This window comes from Aulostomus chinensis, chromosome 23, assembly GCF_037954235.1.
Source record: "Aulostomus chinensis isolate RoL2024-O1b breed Wild chromosome 23, RoL_Achi_v1.0, whole genome shotgun sequence".
In the NCBI taxonomy this organism is placed as follows: Eukaryota; Metazoa; Chordata; class Actinopteri; order Syngnathiformes; family Aulostomidae; genus Aulostomus; species Aulostomus chinensis.
The window spans coordinates 14,016,875-14,035,859 of NC_141342.1; the positions used below are offsets into that span (position 1 = coordinate 14,016,875).

The 18,985-nt window shown below is 39.6% G+C and overlaps 1 protein-coding gene across 2 annotated transcripts; it reads left to right on the forward strand.

Annotated features, from left to right (window-relative positions):
• The first annotated feature begins 706 nt into the window (after window positions 1-706).
• Window positions 707-18,173, forward strand: itgb3b (integrin beta 3b). Of its 2 annotated transcripts, XM_086195519.1 has the most exons (16): window positions 707-850; window positions 1,575-1,710; window positions 2,126-2,211; window positions 2,529-2,727; window positions 2,851-3,103; window positions 5,043-5,205; window positions 5,371-5,532; window positions 5,606-5,701; window positions 6,480-6,569; window positions 7,177-7,311; window positions 8,181-8,625; window positions 12,379-12,601; window positions 12,692-12,792; window positions 14,089-14,208; window positions 16,459-16,625; window positions 17,189-18,173. In XM_086195519.1, exons 1-16 carry the CDS (start codon window positions 848-850, stop codon window positions 17,255-17,257), a joined length of 2,448 nt encoding a protein of 815 aa, XP_086051645.1. In that variant the 5' UTR covers window positions 707-847; the 3' UTR covers window positions 17,258-18,173. The 2 variants fall into 2 exon arrangements, with proteins under 2 accessions (XP_086051645.1, XP_086051646.1); XM_086195520.1 differs by lacking the exon at window positions 707-850 and having other exon boundaries at window positions 1,514-1,710.
• The last annotated feature ends 812 nt before the right edge of the window (window positions 18,174-18,985 follow it).

The window sequence follows — 18,985 nt, forward strand, 5'->3', positions numbered from 1 at the left end:
CAGCACGCTTCAGTATTCATCAGTAACTCCGAGAGGATCAAAGCTGAATGAGAAGAAATTAATTCAAATGAGTCAAAGCACAGGACCCCCAGGAGGACACAGATTGTTGGGTCGTAAGATGACTTACAAAGATTTTTAAAAAAAAGATTTTGAGATTATTAAAAAGTCCTCAATTGCTCATAAGACAAAAATAGAAGTAAACCGCCAAAAAAAAAAAAAAGCTGTTTTATTTAAAATTGTGTTTGGATAGGCCTATTAACGCATTTGTGTGCGGTGTGTAACACTTAGTGAGGGTCCTGACTTTGTGGCACCGAGTTTGATGCTTGCTGTGAGGAAAGGACATCTGGTGGTTGTAAAATGATACTGCAACCACAAAAACCTGTCACACAGATATCAGCAAAATTGTAGGCTATTTTAAAAAGAAGTGTAGTCTTATCCGTCCCGTGTAATGGTTATATATGGAAAATTGAAAAAAGAAAGCAAAAAAAGTAAAATATAAAATAAAAATAACAGCAAAATTGTATTTAAAAGGTGATATGATGATTGTAAAACATGAAGTTATTTCCATGAAAATATTTGTATAAAATAAACTCGTATGACATTAACAACCAAAACAGGTAAGCTACACACAAATTTAAAAAGACCAATATGTTCATCTATCGAAAAACTGCCTTCATACAGTGTATAAAACATAAACTTAAAACAAATACAGGCATGTAAATTATTGTTACTTGAAAAAAAAAAGTTTTTTTTTCTTTTTTTAACCTTACATCCTGGAACATTCAAGACCCTTCGAACGACAGAGGAAGACGGTATAAAACAGGAAGTAACCTAATTAACATCTTAAATGGTAAAGTAAAGAGGTTTCATAGTCATTCATCGCCTTTTTCTATATAATAACCGTGTTGTAGACAAATTCCTACAGTGTGTATGAACTTTTTTTTTTTTTAGCAAAACCGAATTCCACCTAGCAACAATTTTGACAGCAGCATCTTCTGCTAGCTTCATTTCTAATTAGCCTCTGTCGAGAACATTGACTCACAATAACCAACATTACGATGTTTGCATATTAGAATACCAGTGACCCAAATAAAAGTTTTCAATAAATCAATTTTTTGTAGGCAGATATACGACACATTAAGTAGCTCGGCGTACCCTCAATCAAATCCTCAGGTAAAGCGCTGAAGTATTTACAGTTTTTGTCCACTAGTCGGCAGTGTAGACTAAAGTAAACCTCACGTAAACTTGATTTAAAAAAAAAATCATAAATCATGTTATTTGTCTGTAAATGTAACTGAAGCACTACAGTGAATGTTTATTTTGCAAAAAGGCAGCTTTTAAAAAAATTCAATACTAGATTATAGTCGTGTTTTATTGTCAAATGGCTGTGGTCGTGCATTCCTCCGACATGAATCTGGACTGGATGCTGGGCTGTCCCCACCCACTGCATTTAAAAGTATAATAATGAGAGTTGGGGGTGGTTTTGACGGCATCTAACTCTATTTGGAGTTGTGTCAGTTGCACATGAACAAAAGTTGATGTTGTTTCTTGTTTTTTTTTATTCATGTTTTTAGTCTGCTTCCACTTCCACAAGAGCTCACTGGCAGGCTCTGTCCTTGCAGAGAGCCTGCGCCAGGATGGGTGCTCTCCCGGCACAAAGGATAATCTGGACGTGTGTTTTCATCTTTGCTGGAATAGCAAGAGTCTGCGGTGAGTTATAATTTTATGGTATGTCTTTTTTCATGACGTGCCAGGGATTTTGAGACATTCTTGAGGCTGGTTTTTGAACTCTCTTAAGAGTTTAAAATGATGTTCTCATATTTCTACATGCTTAACCTGGCAACATGTCCCTGTTTGCAATGTCCAGACAAGATTTGTGTGTGTGTGTGTGTGTGTGTGTGTGTGTGTGTGTGTGTGTATTTCTATATCTTGTTTCTGAGAAATAACACAGGAATGCATGATATTTTTGGGAGAAAAAAGTTATCTTTTAAGTTTCATGAGCTGCATTCCAATTTTTTGATCAGCTAGGTAATCTTACTTTTTCGACTATTATGCATATTATTTTTATTATCTAAAATTAAAGATTCAGATGTATTTTTAATTGTATTTAATATTTTGGTCGCAGGTTCTAATGTCTGCACCTCCAGAGGAGCCAGTACATGTAAGCAATGTTTGGCTGTGCACCCCAGCTGTGCTTGGTGCTTCCAAGAGGTGTGTTCTTTTCCACTTCACTTGTTTTAGGTAATGAGCTTTCTGCCATACTGGCTGGTGTCCAGTGGTACGGATCTTTTCATCAACCAGCTCTTATCCTCTTGTGTATGCAGATGTACCATACTTTGTTTGAAGTATGAAAACCTTAGGGGTTTGTTCTTAAAAAAAAAAGCAAGAAAAAACTGTGCTTTTGAGTGAAAGTTGCATACGTTAAACGTTAACACAGCTTCATTGCAGACAGGAATTCAGTAAATAAGCAACCATTTGATGACATTTTTAGGGAGATTTCTGTGTAAATGTCCCCCGTCTTCTCTCAGGACTTTGGTCATGGGGTTGCCAGCTCATCCCGTTGTGATCTGAAGAGTAATCTGCTGACGGCAGGCTGCTCTGGTATGGAGTCTCCGAATAGCAAACTGCAGGTGATAGAAGACCGACCTCTCAGCAGCAAGGCAGCAGGGGCCACACAGGATGTTACCCAGATCAAACCCCAGAGACTCCACATCACCCTCAGGCCAGGTTGGCTTCCCTTATCAATGCCTTTTTTTATATCTGTGATGGAAAATAAAAAAGAGAGGGAAGTTACAAAGGGAGATATTACTGCACTTCCTTTGTGATAAAATTCTTTATTTTATTTCCAAGACGATGCCAAGCGCTTCACAGTGAAAGTGCGTCAGGTGGAGGACTACCCTGTGGATCTCTACTACCTCATGGACCTCTCCTACTCCATGAATGATGACCTCTTCCGTCTGAGGACGCTAGGAAAAGGTCTGGCTGAGGCGATGAACCGAACCACCAGCAACCTGCGGATGGGCTTTGGGGCGTTTGTGGACAAGCCACTTTCCCCTTACATGTACATCTCTCCCAAGGAGGCAGTGAAGAACCCTTGCTACAGGTATAAGAAATATGAAAAGGGAGATCAATAATGTCACATCCCAGATAACCTCAAAAGTTGCCTACATCTGCTCTCAGTTCAGTTCTCTTATGGCCCACATATGGTCTTGCATGGGCATGAGTGTGGCTGCCCCATACTCAGCCACAGGTCCACCTTATATGGCCCAGAAGTGAGCCAGGTCATTGCACTCGGCCCACATCTGGCCCACATCGTACTTTCCACCACTGAGCCATAACAGCCAGAAGTGTTCTAGACTAAGCCCAGCTGTACCTGCTGTCTGGAATGCTAACTTTGTCGTATAAACGATGTTTACTCAACTAAAATTCTGTGTATATATTAAATAAAGTGGGGCAGCGTGGCTCAGAGGTAGCATGGCCATCTAGCAACGGAAGGGTCTCTGGTTCAATCCTCACTTCCCCTGGTGACCATGTCCAAGTACCCTTGAGCAAGATACCGAACCCCTAACTGCTCCTATTGGCCCTGCGGCAGACTGGTGACCGGTCCAGGGTGAACCCTGCCGCTGTTCTGAAAACAATTCTTTCAGTGCTCTGGTAATGTTACCTGTGGGTTTGTAATTGGTAGCACAACATTCTCTGAAAACATTCTTAAAATATTGGTTGAGGCAACAGATTATAGATCAAACTTAAAGATCTAAAGATTTACCTCGTCTAAAAATTATTTGACATTATATAACATCCTAAAAAGAGTTCCTTAGATGTGTAATAGAGACATTTTTTTCTTTTAGATCATTAGAAATGTCGGCTAATGTCAGCCAACGTTGTGGGAACATTTCTTGTAAGCTTGATTGTTGGTCATTAAATGCCTTTACTGATATAAAGGCAAGCTTGGAAAAACATATAAACACGTTTTTTTTTTTCCCCTTTACATTTTGGCTTTTGTAACGATTAAACAAATGAGAAATAATTTGAATTGCAGATTTTACAAGGTGTTGGCAAACTGATTTTGTAGCAAAAGGCAGAGCCAGGCTAGTTGTGTGTATTCTAAGTGTGTATGCAAAGCCAACTGTCTCCTGGCTCTAAGTTATGAGAGGTGTCCAACCTGGCATCAAATTCCAATCAAAAAAGGAAATATTTCTTTTAAGAAAATGATGGCTCTTCATGACAAAAAGAGCCACTGCAGAATGATGCCTCCAAAAATTAACTTTCAAATATGGAAAGTCTATTTTAGCGTCAGCACTGTTCGATTTAACTGCTTTATATTCCCACTACGTCTGCACGTGGGAAATAGATTCACTGTACAGATGATGTCATTTCTGTGAGGACAACTTTTTAAACACTGTGTTGCTCAGAGTCACAGCACTTAAAAGCTTACTTGTCGCTTGGTCAGCTGCACTGACTCGTCGTAGTTAGAGACCGACCCAGAAGGAGCTGATGTAACCCCGCCCAAAGGCTTCATTTTGAACCGTTCACTCCCGTTTATACTCAGTTCTCCAAGAGCCAACAACCAGGAATGTTTGGATAAGCGATAAGACAAGTTGATATTTTGGGTATTGTCTAGTTCTGCACAGGGTGAAAGTAGCATCCACAGGCAGCATAAAGGAGTCTTTGTAACCAAACAATCTCGGGGGAAGGCAGTCTTCAGAATAATATTTTTTGATGAATTAGAAAAACGGCTATTAATTGCCTTTTTAACTTCTCAGAGCAAGCATGGCCTCTTTTATATTGAAGTATGATCCGGTGCAATGCTCTCAAATGTAACTTTGTCACTCAGGGTTTTCGTACAGTGTAATGGAAAATTTCACATCACAAAAATAATTAATGTGTCCTCTTAGACATTTAACAAACTGACTTTAATTGTTTTCATGTAACAGCAGGTGTCTTTCCCCCTCAAACTACCCACCATTTTAAAATCACACTTGTTTTTCTGACATCAACTCCATCAATATTGAACAATTGATCGATCTCTGTTATATTGGTAGCATCAACACCACTTGTCTGCCCCAGTTTGGCTACAAGCACGTTCTGCCACTGACGGAGGAAGTAAGCCGATTCACAGAGGAAGTAAAGAAGCAGATGGTGTCGAGGAACCGAGATGCTCCCGAGGGCGGCTTTGATGCCATTATCCAGGCTGCTGTGTGCAAGGTGCGAGCACGTGCACTAAAACAATCTCACACACCTCTTTTTCACATTCATAATATGTGAAAAAGCTATATGATGCAGTTTAGTTAATCGGGAAATGCCTTAGTTCAGTGTACCAAAAGTAAAAGAAAGTGTGACCTTTCTTGAACTGTGTTGTGTGGGATCCAGGAGCAGATCGGCTGGCGCCCTGGTGCGTCCCACCTCCTCATCTTCACCTCAGACGCAAAGACTCACATGGCCCTGGATGGTCGCATGGCTGGAATCGTGCAGCCCAATGACGGACGGTGTCACCTCAACTCTGAGAATATTTACAGCATGTCTACCACCATGGTTAGTGAACGAGTATATATTTGGTGTCTGGAATGTGTACTGCAAAAACTCATAGTTCCATTTGTTTGCGCAGGATTACCCGTCTCTTGCTCTGATCACAGAGAAGATGTCAGAGAACAATATCAACCTCATCTTTGCTGTCACCAACCCCGTGGTTCCTCTCTACCAGGTCAGGAGCTTCCTAAACACCCTGAATTTGTTCTGGCTAATTCTGACGAGTTTTTCTGAAAAGTGAAAATAAAGTCAATTTTAGATGTGTTTTTAAATGGAAACTAAGATGAAAAAAGTCACAGTCTGTAACCATCTCCTCTTGTACCCTTAATGTTTCCAAAACCTCACTGGTTTTAGATATTCAAACACTGAACTGGAGGAATGGAAAATCAAAATTAATTCCACAACACAAATGTGTTCAAATACAGCAAGTTCAAAACAGTTACAACTGAAAATTCCTATTTGAAGGAATGAGAGTGAATCATGAACTTCTATTTCTGCAGTAACTGAGGTTTTTTTTCATTTGAGTCAACTGCTGCCAATAACAGAAAACCCAAATAACTAAAATTTACAACAGAAAGTCATAACTTTAAAATAAAAAGTATAGATTATGAGTTAACAATGAAAATAAGTCGATAAAAAGTTACATGTTTGAGATGTAAAGCAAAGTTTGCAAGATTAAAGTCATAATTTTAAGATTAAAAATTGAAATTTAAGAGTTGAATTTTGACTTTTTACTGGATTTAACATGGCAATATGTTTATGATCAAAGCAACATTTTGACCTGTTTTTTGTTTGTTTTAATGGCAGAAATGGGACTCCATATTTTACTCTCATTGACTCTCTCTATGCAACTTTATAACTCGCACCTGAAGACATTTTCAAACAAAAAAGGCCAGATACTATAATGATGCCTTAGCAATGGATTCTGGCTTTTCTCCCTTTCTCTTTTGTAGAACTACAGTGAGCTGATTCCTGGTACCACAGTAGGAACACTGTCCAATGACTCTGGCAATGTTGTTCAGCTTATACTGCAGGCCTATACTGTAAGTGTTTTACACACACACACACACACACACACACACACACACACACACACACACACACACACACACTCTTGGCTGGCTAGACAGTATTTCGGAAGACATGTATTTGGTGACACACACCCAGTGTCTGAGTCATACACACAGTTAAGCCAAAGTTAAAAAAAACAAAACAAAAAAAACCACACACACCGGCCAAGGTGAAGGTAACCAAATGTGGGTGAGTCTCATCCGTGTTTCTTATTTAGTTTAGTTTATTTCTTTGACATCACAGTAGCATCACAATGTACAAATATGGGCAAGCACAAGTTGAAGTGTGTTACAATACTGAAGAAAAGAGGAAGCAAGAAGAGATAATGTTCTCAGAAGAGCAGAGATCAGAAGGATGTGTGGAAAATTTAATGTACTATAAATCATGTTTGTAACTTAAGAACACGATGAAAAATTACAAGGAATTCACAGCACATAAATGACACTTAATTTTAACATAATTTAGTCCTAAACATAAGAAGTGGAAAACATTTGAAGTTAGTTTTAATCCAGTGGGACCTCATTTCAGTTTGAGATCATAAGATTTTAGTTTCATCCATTCATGTGGTTTCGTTCCCAGAAAATTCGTTCCAAGGTAGAACTGGAGCTCCAAGGTGTCCCAGAGGAGCTTTCGCTGTCCTTTAATGCCACCTGTCTGAATGGAGAGCTCATTCCTGGCTTCAGATCCTGCTCTGGACTAAAGATAGGAGACACGGTGAGTCCAACAAGACTTTGCTACATGCTTATAAGAATGATACTGTCCAACAAAGAAGTCTGTACTAGCCGTAAACTTTACAGAATATCTTTAACTTGATTTAAAACCTTCCGATGCTTGTTCTGCACACTTGGCCAATGACACAACAACAGTTTTTTTTAATGTCATTGAAGCGTTCTGGATTTGGAATTGTATCTGACTCTGAATGACAGAATAAAGGGTGTAAAGACAGTATTTCAACTCTCATAACTACTTTTGCTCCATTCCCCAGCATGCATCTCTGTGGGGGACAGATGGTGTTCATAATCACTCAATTGCAAAAATAACATAGTTCCTTGTATTATTTTCCGTCATCTTTTTGGTCTATTTTTCCGTATCCCTACTTCATGAGGAATTTTCCCCATTTCTTTGTTCCTTCCTGTTTTCTTGTCTTTCTACTCTTTCTTGACTGATTAAAGAGTTTTCTCCTCTCCTCTATTACATTTTTTTCTTTATCACAGCTTCTCTAGCTCCTTTCTTCCCTCTCTCCTCACTCCAGGTGACATTTTTTGGCCTCCACACATTTCTCTCTTTCTCCTGTTATTTTCTCCATATATGGCTGTCTCTCCAGATGTTGTAACTGCCTACTTTTTGGACATTTCCCAGATTTGGACGCAATGCAGAATGAACAATTACTTTTACCAAATACATATGGAGGCATTCCATGTGTCATGTTTTCGAGCTGTTTCTTCTTAAACATGTCTGCAGTGGTAAATAATTCTGGAAACTAAGTGAATAAGTCATTTAAGTGTATTTTCATGTAATTTAAACCCCATAAAATAAATGCAGAACATCTTTTGAACAAGAATTTCTTCTAACTTTTGATCCAGGTTTCATTCAGTGTGGAGGCCAGAGCTCGTGGTTGCCCCAAACAGAAGAAGAAAACCTTCATAATCAAGCCTGTGGGCTTCAAGGACTCACTCTCCATCACTGTCACCTTTGAGTGTGACTGCAAGTGTCAGGCCAAAGCCCAGCCTAACAGCCCGAAGTGTAACCAGGGCAATGGCACCTACGAGTGTGGTATCTGCCAGTGCCACCCGGGTCGCTTGGGTCCACATTGTGAGTGCGCTGAGGGTGACTATAACCCGACAGAGCAAGACCGCTGTAGTGGACCGGCGAGCTCTGAAGGGCCCCAATCTGGCATCTGCAGCGGCCGTGGGGACTGCGTGTGCGGCCAGTGTGTGTGCCACAGTAGTGACTTTGGCAAAGTCTGGGGGAAGCTGTGTGAGTGTGATGACTTCAACTGCCTTCGCTACAAGGGGGAGCTGTGCTCAGGTAAGACTGAGACCTCATTGTACTGTTTCCCTTTAAAAAGAAAAAACACAAATGTTGTATGTTTTGTTTAGTTACATTATCCCAAATCCATAATGTTGTTTAAGGTCATGGTGTTTTATTTGGTCCTGTGTCAATGACATCATTTCCCCTTTACTCATGCTCATAAAGGTGCTTTTAGTGGGATTGTTTGATCACTAATAGCATAGCTGGGTTGCCACCATTGACTTAGCCACAAGTTAGCTTCTGTAGCTGTTTGGTTAGTGGACTGTAACATTATTTGTTGCCATGTCATCAGATGGAAATCGTGGAAACATAAAAATTAAGTGTACTGCTGTGGTATCACCTTGAAATTTAAATCAACTTGTAAGTTTAGAGTGTTACGGCTAATGCTAAGTAAGTTGGCATGTCGTAGTTTCCTGGGGTGGACATTGCAGTGTTCTGCTGCCTGCTTAATGTCTTGAAGGTGAACTACAAAGAGCTAGTCTTCGTATTACCTATAAAGTGTACCTTAAGATACGAGACATGTACATGATCTTGTCATGTCAACGTTTGAAAAGAAATCATTGCCACGTGACTCACAAAGGTGTGATTTCAATACTTTTGCACATAAACAGGAAGGAAATGCATATAATAGTGTTTTAAGAAGGTTAGATCTTTTGTATTCAGGACCAGTACTGGTATGATGCTGAAGTAGGAGAGTAAAGATGGAAAAAAAGAGGTTAAAAATGTGCACATGGGTTTCTGGGAGGGCCTCAGAGGATGTGTGTCTTTGCAGTCAGGGTTGGCAGTCCCACCTCATCACACTGACTTGCCACCCACCTCATCTGGGAAGGATTACATCCAAAAACAATTCTCTTCATCTGCCCAGGACATGGGCTTCATTCACAATAAACATATGGTACAGTGTGTGTGTGTGTGTTTGTGTGTGTGTGTGTGTGTGTGTGTGTGTGTGTGTGTGTTAGACTACCCCCTCCCCCTGATCTCTTACGCACAGAATTTTAAATTCATCTGTAGCTTCTTTTTCCTGGTGTTTCCTGAAGGTTTCTCAGTTGTGGTTGAGATGTCTAAGCAGTGGGAATGACTATGTGTTTGTTAATTACTGGATGTTCTACCATTTCAAAGGAGACGGTGTGTCATCAAGTCAAAACACATGATGTCAGCCTGGTGATGTTTTACGATCTCCTGTATGAGTGACTTTCTACTCTCGGCGTTTAGAGTGTAGAGCATCTACTACAATATGTACAATAACATGGTATTTAGCAGCAGCTTACAGGCTTGTAGTACAAACATTTTTTCACATATTTTCCATGCAAATCCTACTGACATTTGAGGTGTATCTGCATAAAAATAACAAGTATACCTACAAAGCACATCAGGAGGATTAGCGTTCACCTCCTGCCAATTCTTGCGTGAGATAACTGACATTATTCTCAAGAAAAAGCATTTCACCAGCCTTCCTGCAAAGCTAATCTAAGGTAATCATTTCCCGACTCAAGCTCCATGCCTCAAAAAAAGGAAAGAAATAACAAAACTTCCTGTGTAACAAACACATGTTGTCATCAGAATGTTACTTCTTTGAGTTAGTTAACTTGGGATTTATCAGTAACGTAGTTAAAATACATGAACTGGTGTGACACAGAGGATATTGTAATTGAACACTGATATTTACATAAGTCGGCAGTACAGACTACTTTCCTTGCCTCATACCTCACTCAAGTCATTAGATCACTCACATTTCTTTCCTGTCACAAAAAAATGTTTTGCAATATTCCCCTGAGCCCCTAGGTTAACATGAAAATACTTCTCTTCTTACTCATTGGTCAGTCTGGTGTAATGAAGCTAAAAATAAACCCATGTCTGTTCAGAAAAGCGTCAAGTGGTAGAGTCCTGGAAATGTTCTCTGAGTAAAACACGGTCTGCTGTTGTCTTGAAATGCTTTGTTCTGAATGGCAGCCATTCCTTTCCCCCCCACAGAAGGGTCTAATTAGAAGCCAGCGGTCCGGTGGTTTGTTCATAGATCATGTTTTAGTCTGTCAGACTGTTCCAAGCGACTTCCTGTATCATTGTTTATCTGGTCATTGTTTTGTGGTTATAGACCACAGCGTTCTCTGCATGGTCACTGTCTTATTGGCACACAACAAACGGTCCATGCAAATTCACTCGCACATGCACTGAATTACCCAGATAAAAATACAGGCTCTCCAGACACCACAGGCACACAGTGAAATAGGGTTTTGGTTTCTGCCAGTTGCTAAAATATGTTCTGTTTCTGCTTTCAAGTATTTAAAGTATCAAAACCTTCACACGTCAAAAGACATGAAATGTTACATCATACTAGAATGTTTTAGCAAGAGATACATTTTTGATATTAAAAAAAAAACAATATTCGGAGCGTATATAAACACACACTGTTACTTTTGGATGAAAACATATCCTGTAAAGCCAGATTTTACTGAGCCATTTGAGGATTAGATGAGACAGGCCTGACACGGGACCATGGGCTGATCTGAGACTGCGGTGGGCTTCGACAGGAAGGATCCCTGTCAAGAAGCTCCCAAGTGTGTCAGTGTGTCAGTCGGTGAAGCGCCTAAGAACAGCTGTAAGGCTAGTGTGAGGTTTTTATTAGCCAGCAAACGAAGAATCCGTGAATACTCAGACATAACAGGGTGCCGTGGACGCTACTCCTGTCAGTGGCTGGCAGCCTCATACTCCCTATTAGAAAGAGAGGTGGCTAAATCCTAGAACATTCACATTTCACTGCACCAGTGCAGGGATGCATAACCTGTCCTGTTTGTCTTGGCTCTGGGAGGCCGTAAGCATGATTCAAGCAGCCTGATGCCGTCCCCCTACTGCATCAGCAGCGTGTGCCCATCTTTTTACTGCTTGATAGATGGATGAAAAATAAGCCCCCATGCATATGAGGTGAATGATCGTCCTCTTAAAACATAGAGAAAAAGAGACAAGAGCTGATGTATCGGGGTGAATGATTTAGTGAGAGGATGATCAAAAAAAAATGCTTTTCACCTCATACAGGAGGGCATCAAGAAGAATTGGTTAATGCAAAGAATGATCTACTTTTTAAAACTTTTTTACTATATATATATATATATATATATATATATATATATATATATATATATATATATATATATATATATACACATACATATATATATATATAGTCTACTCTGACACATAAAGTGAGTCAAGAAAACCAGGCTGGATGAGGTCTGAGCAAGGAAACAGCTTTCAGTTTCTGACAGATAAACAAACGTGAAGTTTTGAAGTTTTTATGTACAGCTGCGGTGCCTAAAACACACCTACACACCTGTGTGTACACATTAAACTCCCACTTGTACATCCACATTTTCACAAGTGTGCACAAAAGTATTGACTGATGGGAGTGGGGGGGGGGGGGGTTGTGGACATCTGGACTGCACATGAAAAAGAAATTCTTTGGTAGCAGTCAAGATCTTGATAGCCGCAAAGATGTTTTTCTTCCATTTACCAAATAAACCTCCCACTCCAGTTGATTTGTGACAACCATGGAAATATGCCTATTTTCACGCCCAAATTGGATGACAAATATAATATAATAGACGTATATCATATAGATTTTTTTTAATATAGATTTTTTCACACTATTACCTGGAACAAGCAGATATCGCACCCTTCCATTGTTTAATCTGTTTTAATTCTATTCTCAGTGGCCCAGTTTTTCCTCTCCTTCATCCCTCCCTGCTTTCCTCTCAGGCCACGGTGTCTGTAACTGCGGCTTCTGCCAGTGTGATCCAGACTGGCAGGGGGAGAACTGTAACTGCTCCAGACGAACTGACACCTGTATGTCCAACATTGGCTTACTGTGCAGTGGAAGGGGCCAGTGTCAGTGTGGAGAGTGCGAATGCACCCAGCCTGGTGCTTATGGGGCCACATGTGACAAGTGCCCTACCTGCCACGATGCCTGCACCATGAAGAAGTGGGTCTGCACGTGGATGCATATGCATGCTGAGTACTAAGAGTCTGGAGAGCTACCTGAAATAACCTGATGGCGTTTTTCTCCTGGCAGAGAGTGTGTGGAGTGTAAGCACTTCAAGAGGGGCAAGCTGTTTGAGGACAACACCTGCTCTCGCATCTGCAAAGATGAGATTGAGCTTGTGGATGAAATAGGTGAGATTCTCAGCTGACCAATAACCAACTATAAAACCAACACCATGAATGCATAAGAGAGGCTGCAAAGACCTCCTAAAAGCACAGCACACTACCCACCAATCAAACCGCAGACAGATAATCGTAGCAACTTGCTAGAGGCTTAAGGCTAAAGTTAGTCAGTCATGAGTGAAGACCAAAACAGAGTTTAAAGGAAGGTAAATGTTGAATATACATTCATCTGGTAGCGAGACAGTGTGTGTATAATGTGTATAATACAGTAAATATGTGTAATAATTTGGTAATTCAAATTTGTTTGCTCTTCTCCCAAGTAGCTAAAGATTTCAATTTCAATTTAAAGTACCTTAAAGGTACTATTTGTAAGTTTGAGAACCATTTTGTGCATATGCAATTTAACCACACATGTAACACCATCCACAATGTCCCACACCCACTGACATTTGGAGTGATGGAGTTCCAATGCTAAGATAATGTTTGGCATAAAATCTATTGTTCCCAACAAGGAAGGAAAACATTTGTGGGTCCTTACATGTGGCTGCCCTGAGAAGAAAAAAATCATTTTTCAGAGTATCCACACATCAACTACAAGTTCTCTAAATGCTTGTAGTTGAAATTCTCTTACCGGGCCAGAAAGGTAGATACATAAAATAAGCAGAGAGTCTAGTCCGTCCCATCTGGTAATACCATTCTGTACCTCTAGGGATGATAGTGAGATAGTGATTTATAGTGAAAAACTATGCTTTTTTTTAACGTTTATTTCACCACGAGTACCACTAAGGATGCTTTTGCTCAAACTTTGTATTGAGAAGCGTAATTATGATGTTCCTCTTTCTATTACATTTACTGATTGACTCACTATCTCCCCTAGAGGTACAAAATGGTATTCCCAGATGGGTCGGACTAGACTTTAATGGAAACATGATTTTATTTGCCTTTTGTCACTCATCGGAACACATTGTATACCCATGAGGCACTAAAAACATGTTGGAAGCATTTCCCTCCTCATGAAACATCTGACAAGCGTATTTTTTATTGTATTTTAAGCATGTGCATTTACATCTGTGTTTACAAGCTCCGAGCAAACAAGTATCTTCACTGCCTTTCCGGGCTCATTGCTGTTTTGTTGGCTTGTTACTGCCATCTGTAGGTCTGTGGAATAGTGTTAGACTGGTAGGAATGTGCTTCTCACAATCCGCATGAACAAACTTGGACTCTAGAATAATCTATAGCAGCATGTCGTGGTCAAAAACTCACTTTTAACTATGCTTCAAACTGATGAACTGAGCCTCCATGCAGTACTTCACGATACAAACGCTGTGAACTGCACCTACAAGGATGAGAACGACTGTGTGGAGCGTTTCCAGTACTATGAGGACACCAGTGGCAAGTCCATCTTGTTTGTCGTCAAGGAGCCAGGTAAGAGAAATCAACACTTCATCTGGCCCAACAAATACGAACGTGAGGATCGTGTCAGGGTTTCAGATTATACATGAGAGAGATCCAGAAGTTAAGAATGAGAGATAAAATCCATAGTCACAAAAACAACATAATAGAGCCTATTATGGCCAAAAACCAACATGACCGTGTAGAGATGTATAGAAACCATAATGTGTTCTCTCCTCACTCCAGTGCCAGTTGTCACTACTCTGCTGCATTCCCTTCATCTGCTTGTTAAATGGCCAAGCAGAAAGAGTGTGGGGAGATAAAACAGCCTTTTAATGACCACAAGTGCCCGCAGAGAAAGTCTGTCCCGGGGTCGGCTTTTAATGAATGTGTGTGTTTAATTTAAACACAAATGGGTAGCAGAGGAGTACACCAAAATTTGCCTTGAACACAGTGCACCCCGCCGTGTCAAAGAGGGTCGTAAACAGCTGCCCAGCTCCTCCAGGAACCTGCTGACACTACATATCCTCAGGAAGAAATCAGCAGAGGGCGAGAGACGAAACTAAGTAAGCAAAAGAAAGGGATAAAGATTTTTTTTTTAAGGAATCATGAAGATTACTACAATGCAGAAAGGAGAAGAGGGCCACAGGGAGATGGCTTCAAGTATTTTTGTCACTTCAGCGTTAAAAATGAATGTGGCGGAAACAAAACTAACGAAGAATTGTGGAGCTTTGATGTCAGTTGTAAAAGTTTGCCCCAGTTGCTCCGAAGTTATCCACCACTTTGTTTTCTCCATGATGGCAGACGCCCTAATAGACAAATGGTTAGCAATACAGACCCTGCAAAAGTGTTTGCTAAAAAGGACAATAGCAGATGATAATTAGAAAAAAGGAAAAGTCAAGCTTCACGATGATTTGCTAGAGGGTTAGCTATGCTCAGTCTTTATGCTAAGCTAAACTAACTGTGTCCGAGCTTGATCGAACTTCACAGCTTACTCCCAGCAAGAACTTCATGCCTTCTGTGTTAAAAAAAAACTATGCATTGTAGTTTACTACTCACAAAATCTTAAGATTAGCTGAAGACTTTGGTGGTGTGGTTTAATGCCATCATTGATTAGAACTCAGGAGAACAGTAAGAAGTGCACAGACCGGAGCAATGAATCCAGAAAATCTCTCATCTGAAATAAATAAAAGTTCTTGATTTTTTTACAGAAATGTCACTGATTGTCGATGCTGGTTATAAAGTCTTTTAAAAAGTCTTAAATAAGCTTCATCTTCATTGTCCAAAGCCAGTTTAATGCCTCTGATTTAAAATTTGTTATTTAGCAATCATCCAATGAAAATCAAATGTGAAAAAAGACCGTTTGATTTAAAAAAAAAAAATCCTAACATCCTTTTACTGACACTTAACTTTATTTTAAAATAAATTATGTGACATATGAGTCACTTCCAGTCATGCTGCAAGTTAGTCACTATGTTTTTGCTGCTATCATGGAAACACATTGTCAGGCCTGAGGTCTCCACTGCACATTGAGAAACGCTGCAGTTCAAGTTAATATAGAACTTTGCACAAGAGTTTTCAGTTTAAAAGCCTTGGAGGCAAACATCTCCCCTGTGCATCTCCACCAAACTACCGCTAGCGAGCGAGAGAAGCTGTTAGCTTTACTTTAGCTGTTGATGTCCCTTATGTAAACAAGAGGCCAATCCAATCATTGAGCGAAAGGAGGCTCCATAAAACTCATGTGAACTAATATTTAAACTAGATCCTATGCAGGACTAAAATGAGAGGTGACTCGGCTATAATAGACCTCTGCTCATGTTTATCCAAAAACTTCATTGGAGGATATAATTTAGGAGGACAACATACCAGAGCAGCTAATGATGGAGGGGAAATTACCATCGAACGATGACTTTGAAAGGGAGCTCTGTCAGTCATGTATTGTACAGCATTCATGAACCAAATTCTTATTGAGGCCTGCCAGACCACAATGAGGGTAAAGGGGGTTTGTGGCCTGGATGGAAGAATTTATTTTCCACTTCAGCCCATCCTTCTCTGAGCTCTTTGGTATTTTGTATTGCCTTCAGTCCTTATTCTCTTGCAGCACTCTGATAGCACAATAAAAGCACCTGTCAGGTGTAAGCTTTTTTCAAACTTTAAATCAGTTTCCTGTGAGAAGAGGGAAACATTATAATGAAGTCTGAATTCCTCTGGTCTCACTTGTGGCTTATCTCCTCCTGTTTGTCCACTATCCTCATTTCTTTATCTCTTCCTCCTTTCATTCAGACTGCCCCAAGGGTCCAGACATTTTGGTGGTGCTCCTGTCAGTTGCAGGGGCCATCTTGTTCCTCGGTTTGGCAGCTCTGCTTATCTGGAAGCTGCTGATTACCATCCACGACAGACGGGAGTTCGCTAAATTTGAAGAGGAACGCGCTCGCGCCAAGTGGGACACGGTTAGTGAAATCTCCACCAGCAGTTGCATGTGCAGAATTTACACTTCTGTTTTCTAGTGCAAAGAAATCCTCTTTATGCAAAGACACATACAAAAGGCCACACACACCGCCTCTCGCTCTTGTTTTCTGAAGACGTTTTTTTTATTATTGTTGTGGCCTGCTGTTACACCCAGCAGAACAAAAGGCAACCAGAGGAAGGGCTGGGTTTAAATTATCCACCGCTAAGTAGCCTTTACTGGTAATTGGCCTCTTTGTGGTCTTAATAACACACCCAAATCCCATAGAGCCTAAAACCACAAAGATTTACACTCATTTTTAGATGCTCACTAAGTATCTGAAGATAGAATCTAAGCCACATATTTAATGTAATAATTCATCGGAACTGTATTGCAAAAAAAAAAAAAAAAAAAAGCAGAAAGAAAGAACAACACTTCAATTTCTTTGATTTAATCTCAAGTGGAATTTTTTTTTAGGATCAACAAGAAGAATTTTTTATTAATTTTGGATGTCCAAACTCATCTTTAAACCTTTACTTTTATTTTTTCATGTTTATTTCCTCACAGGGACACAATCCTCTATATAAAGGAGCCACCTCGACCTTCACGAACATCACGTACAGAGGAAAAGACTGATGCTACTGAGCAAAGCATAAAGGATGAAAACAGACTCTTTGCTGTCCTTGTGGGAAGGCACAGAATCATGTGCAGGTCTCTACTGATACAACGCAATAAATAATTGTTAATTTTCTTTGTAAATATGTAGAAATTATTTTTGAGGGCATATTTTATCAGGGATTTGTCTTAAACAAAAATACACACTGATAGATTTTTTTGGGGGGGGGGATTTTGACTGAGTACTGTTGTGCTGTGAATAAAAATGTTTCAAATCACAAAATAATACAGTGATGTAATTACTCCAAACATCTCTGTAGATTTAGTTTTATTCACCCCCGTTTTGTCATTTTAGTAAAGCCACCACAGTCTTCAACTGGAATACATAAATGCTCAAAGCATCCAAAAATTTGAAATGTTATTGTTTTGTACCTGTGTGAAAAGCTATGAGTAAAATGGCAAGATCTGTATGTTAAAAATATTTCCTGGGAAATCAAAACCCAAACCATATTCTCTGGATGCCATTGTGGGTGTGAAAAAACAATGCGATTGGGGTCAACTTCCCCTGTAGATTCGTAAAATAAGTAAAGTGCTGATAATTCTATGTAAAACATACGCAGTATCCTTGTCACAATATCTGGATTTCAGGCTTCCGATAAGCTCAAGGACTTCGGGAAGATTTCTCAAGTTAAGTTTAGTCAAATTCGACTGATGTGGTTGGGTTTGGAGTGTTAATTCATTGAGATTTTTTTTCTTTGTTTTTAAAATTTGGTGTTAGAGATAAAGAGTTTTCCTTTTGTGTTTTTGACGGTGTGCTCTTACTGATTTATGCTGGTCACGAACTAGAAAGTCTGATAAAAGATTACCCGATTACAATACACAGCAAGACGAGCTCAAACTCTCATCACGACACTACAAGGCTGACATGGCCAAAAGACGTGCTAACAATAATAGATGTAATATATGTATGAAAGTATGAATAAAATAACTGAATACACTCAAAATATGGTGTCGTGTAAGTGGAGAGAATAGAAGAGTTTGCAGCCTCAGCCGTACCAATCTATGTGCGAACCAGCTACTGACTGATTATTTACATTATTATCTGTACATGTGTACTACCATTATATCGAAGACTTCGTTTGAAACTGTTTAAAAAAGAAAATCTGTATTGTTCTTCCCTCAGCTCTCGTCTCACAGGGGGAATGTGCAGGGCTGTTTGTGGGCAGAACACTGTTGCCATCTAATGGATTTCAACTGCAAGTGTGGCTGACTGATCCTTGAAGAATAATTGGCATAGAATCCCAATCATGGTTCAGTCCAAAAGGATGAAAAGGAGGGGAATGATGAAGTTGATGAGTTTGGATTCATTATTTATTGTCTGTAGCACAGTGTCCTTTCAGTTTGAGCCCTGCGAACAAAATAGCAAAGGCTAGGTTGTATAAAATGAGCATCTCTTTGCTAGCTGTTGTGTGAGAGTACTTAATTCATTTTATTCTTAACTTCAAACGTACTAAAAAACAACAGCAAGTTTTATCATGAAACTAAATATTCAGATGAAAGCTGACATTTCTGAAAAATGTAATTTAGAGATGTGTGACCGATTTGATTGACAAAAGGACTTTAGCTTGCACAGTTTTGTGTCTTGTACAGCACAAAGTAACAAAAAGACTCAACATGCTCAAAGGTGTTTTTTTCCCCCCATTTTGTAAAAAAACTGATAAAGTAGATAAATACAGCTACGTTCTTATC

Excerpts from the sequence above, each read along its gene's own strand:
- itgb3b (XM_086195519.1), top strand. Across the intron at positions 3,104-5,042 it reads GTGAAGAACCCTTGCTACAG|CATCAACACCACTTGTCTGC; the intron begins GTATAAGAAATA and ends TTATATTGGTAG. Across the intron at positions 5,206-5,370 it reads TCCAGGCTGCTGTGTGCAAG|GAGCAGATCGGCTGGCGCCC; the intron begins GTGCGAGCACGT and ends TGTGGGATCCAG.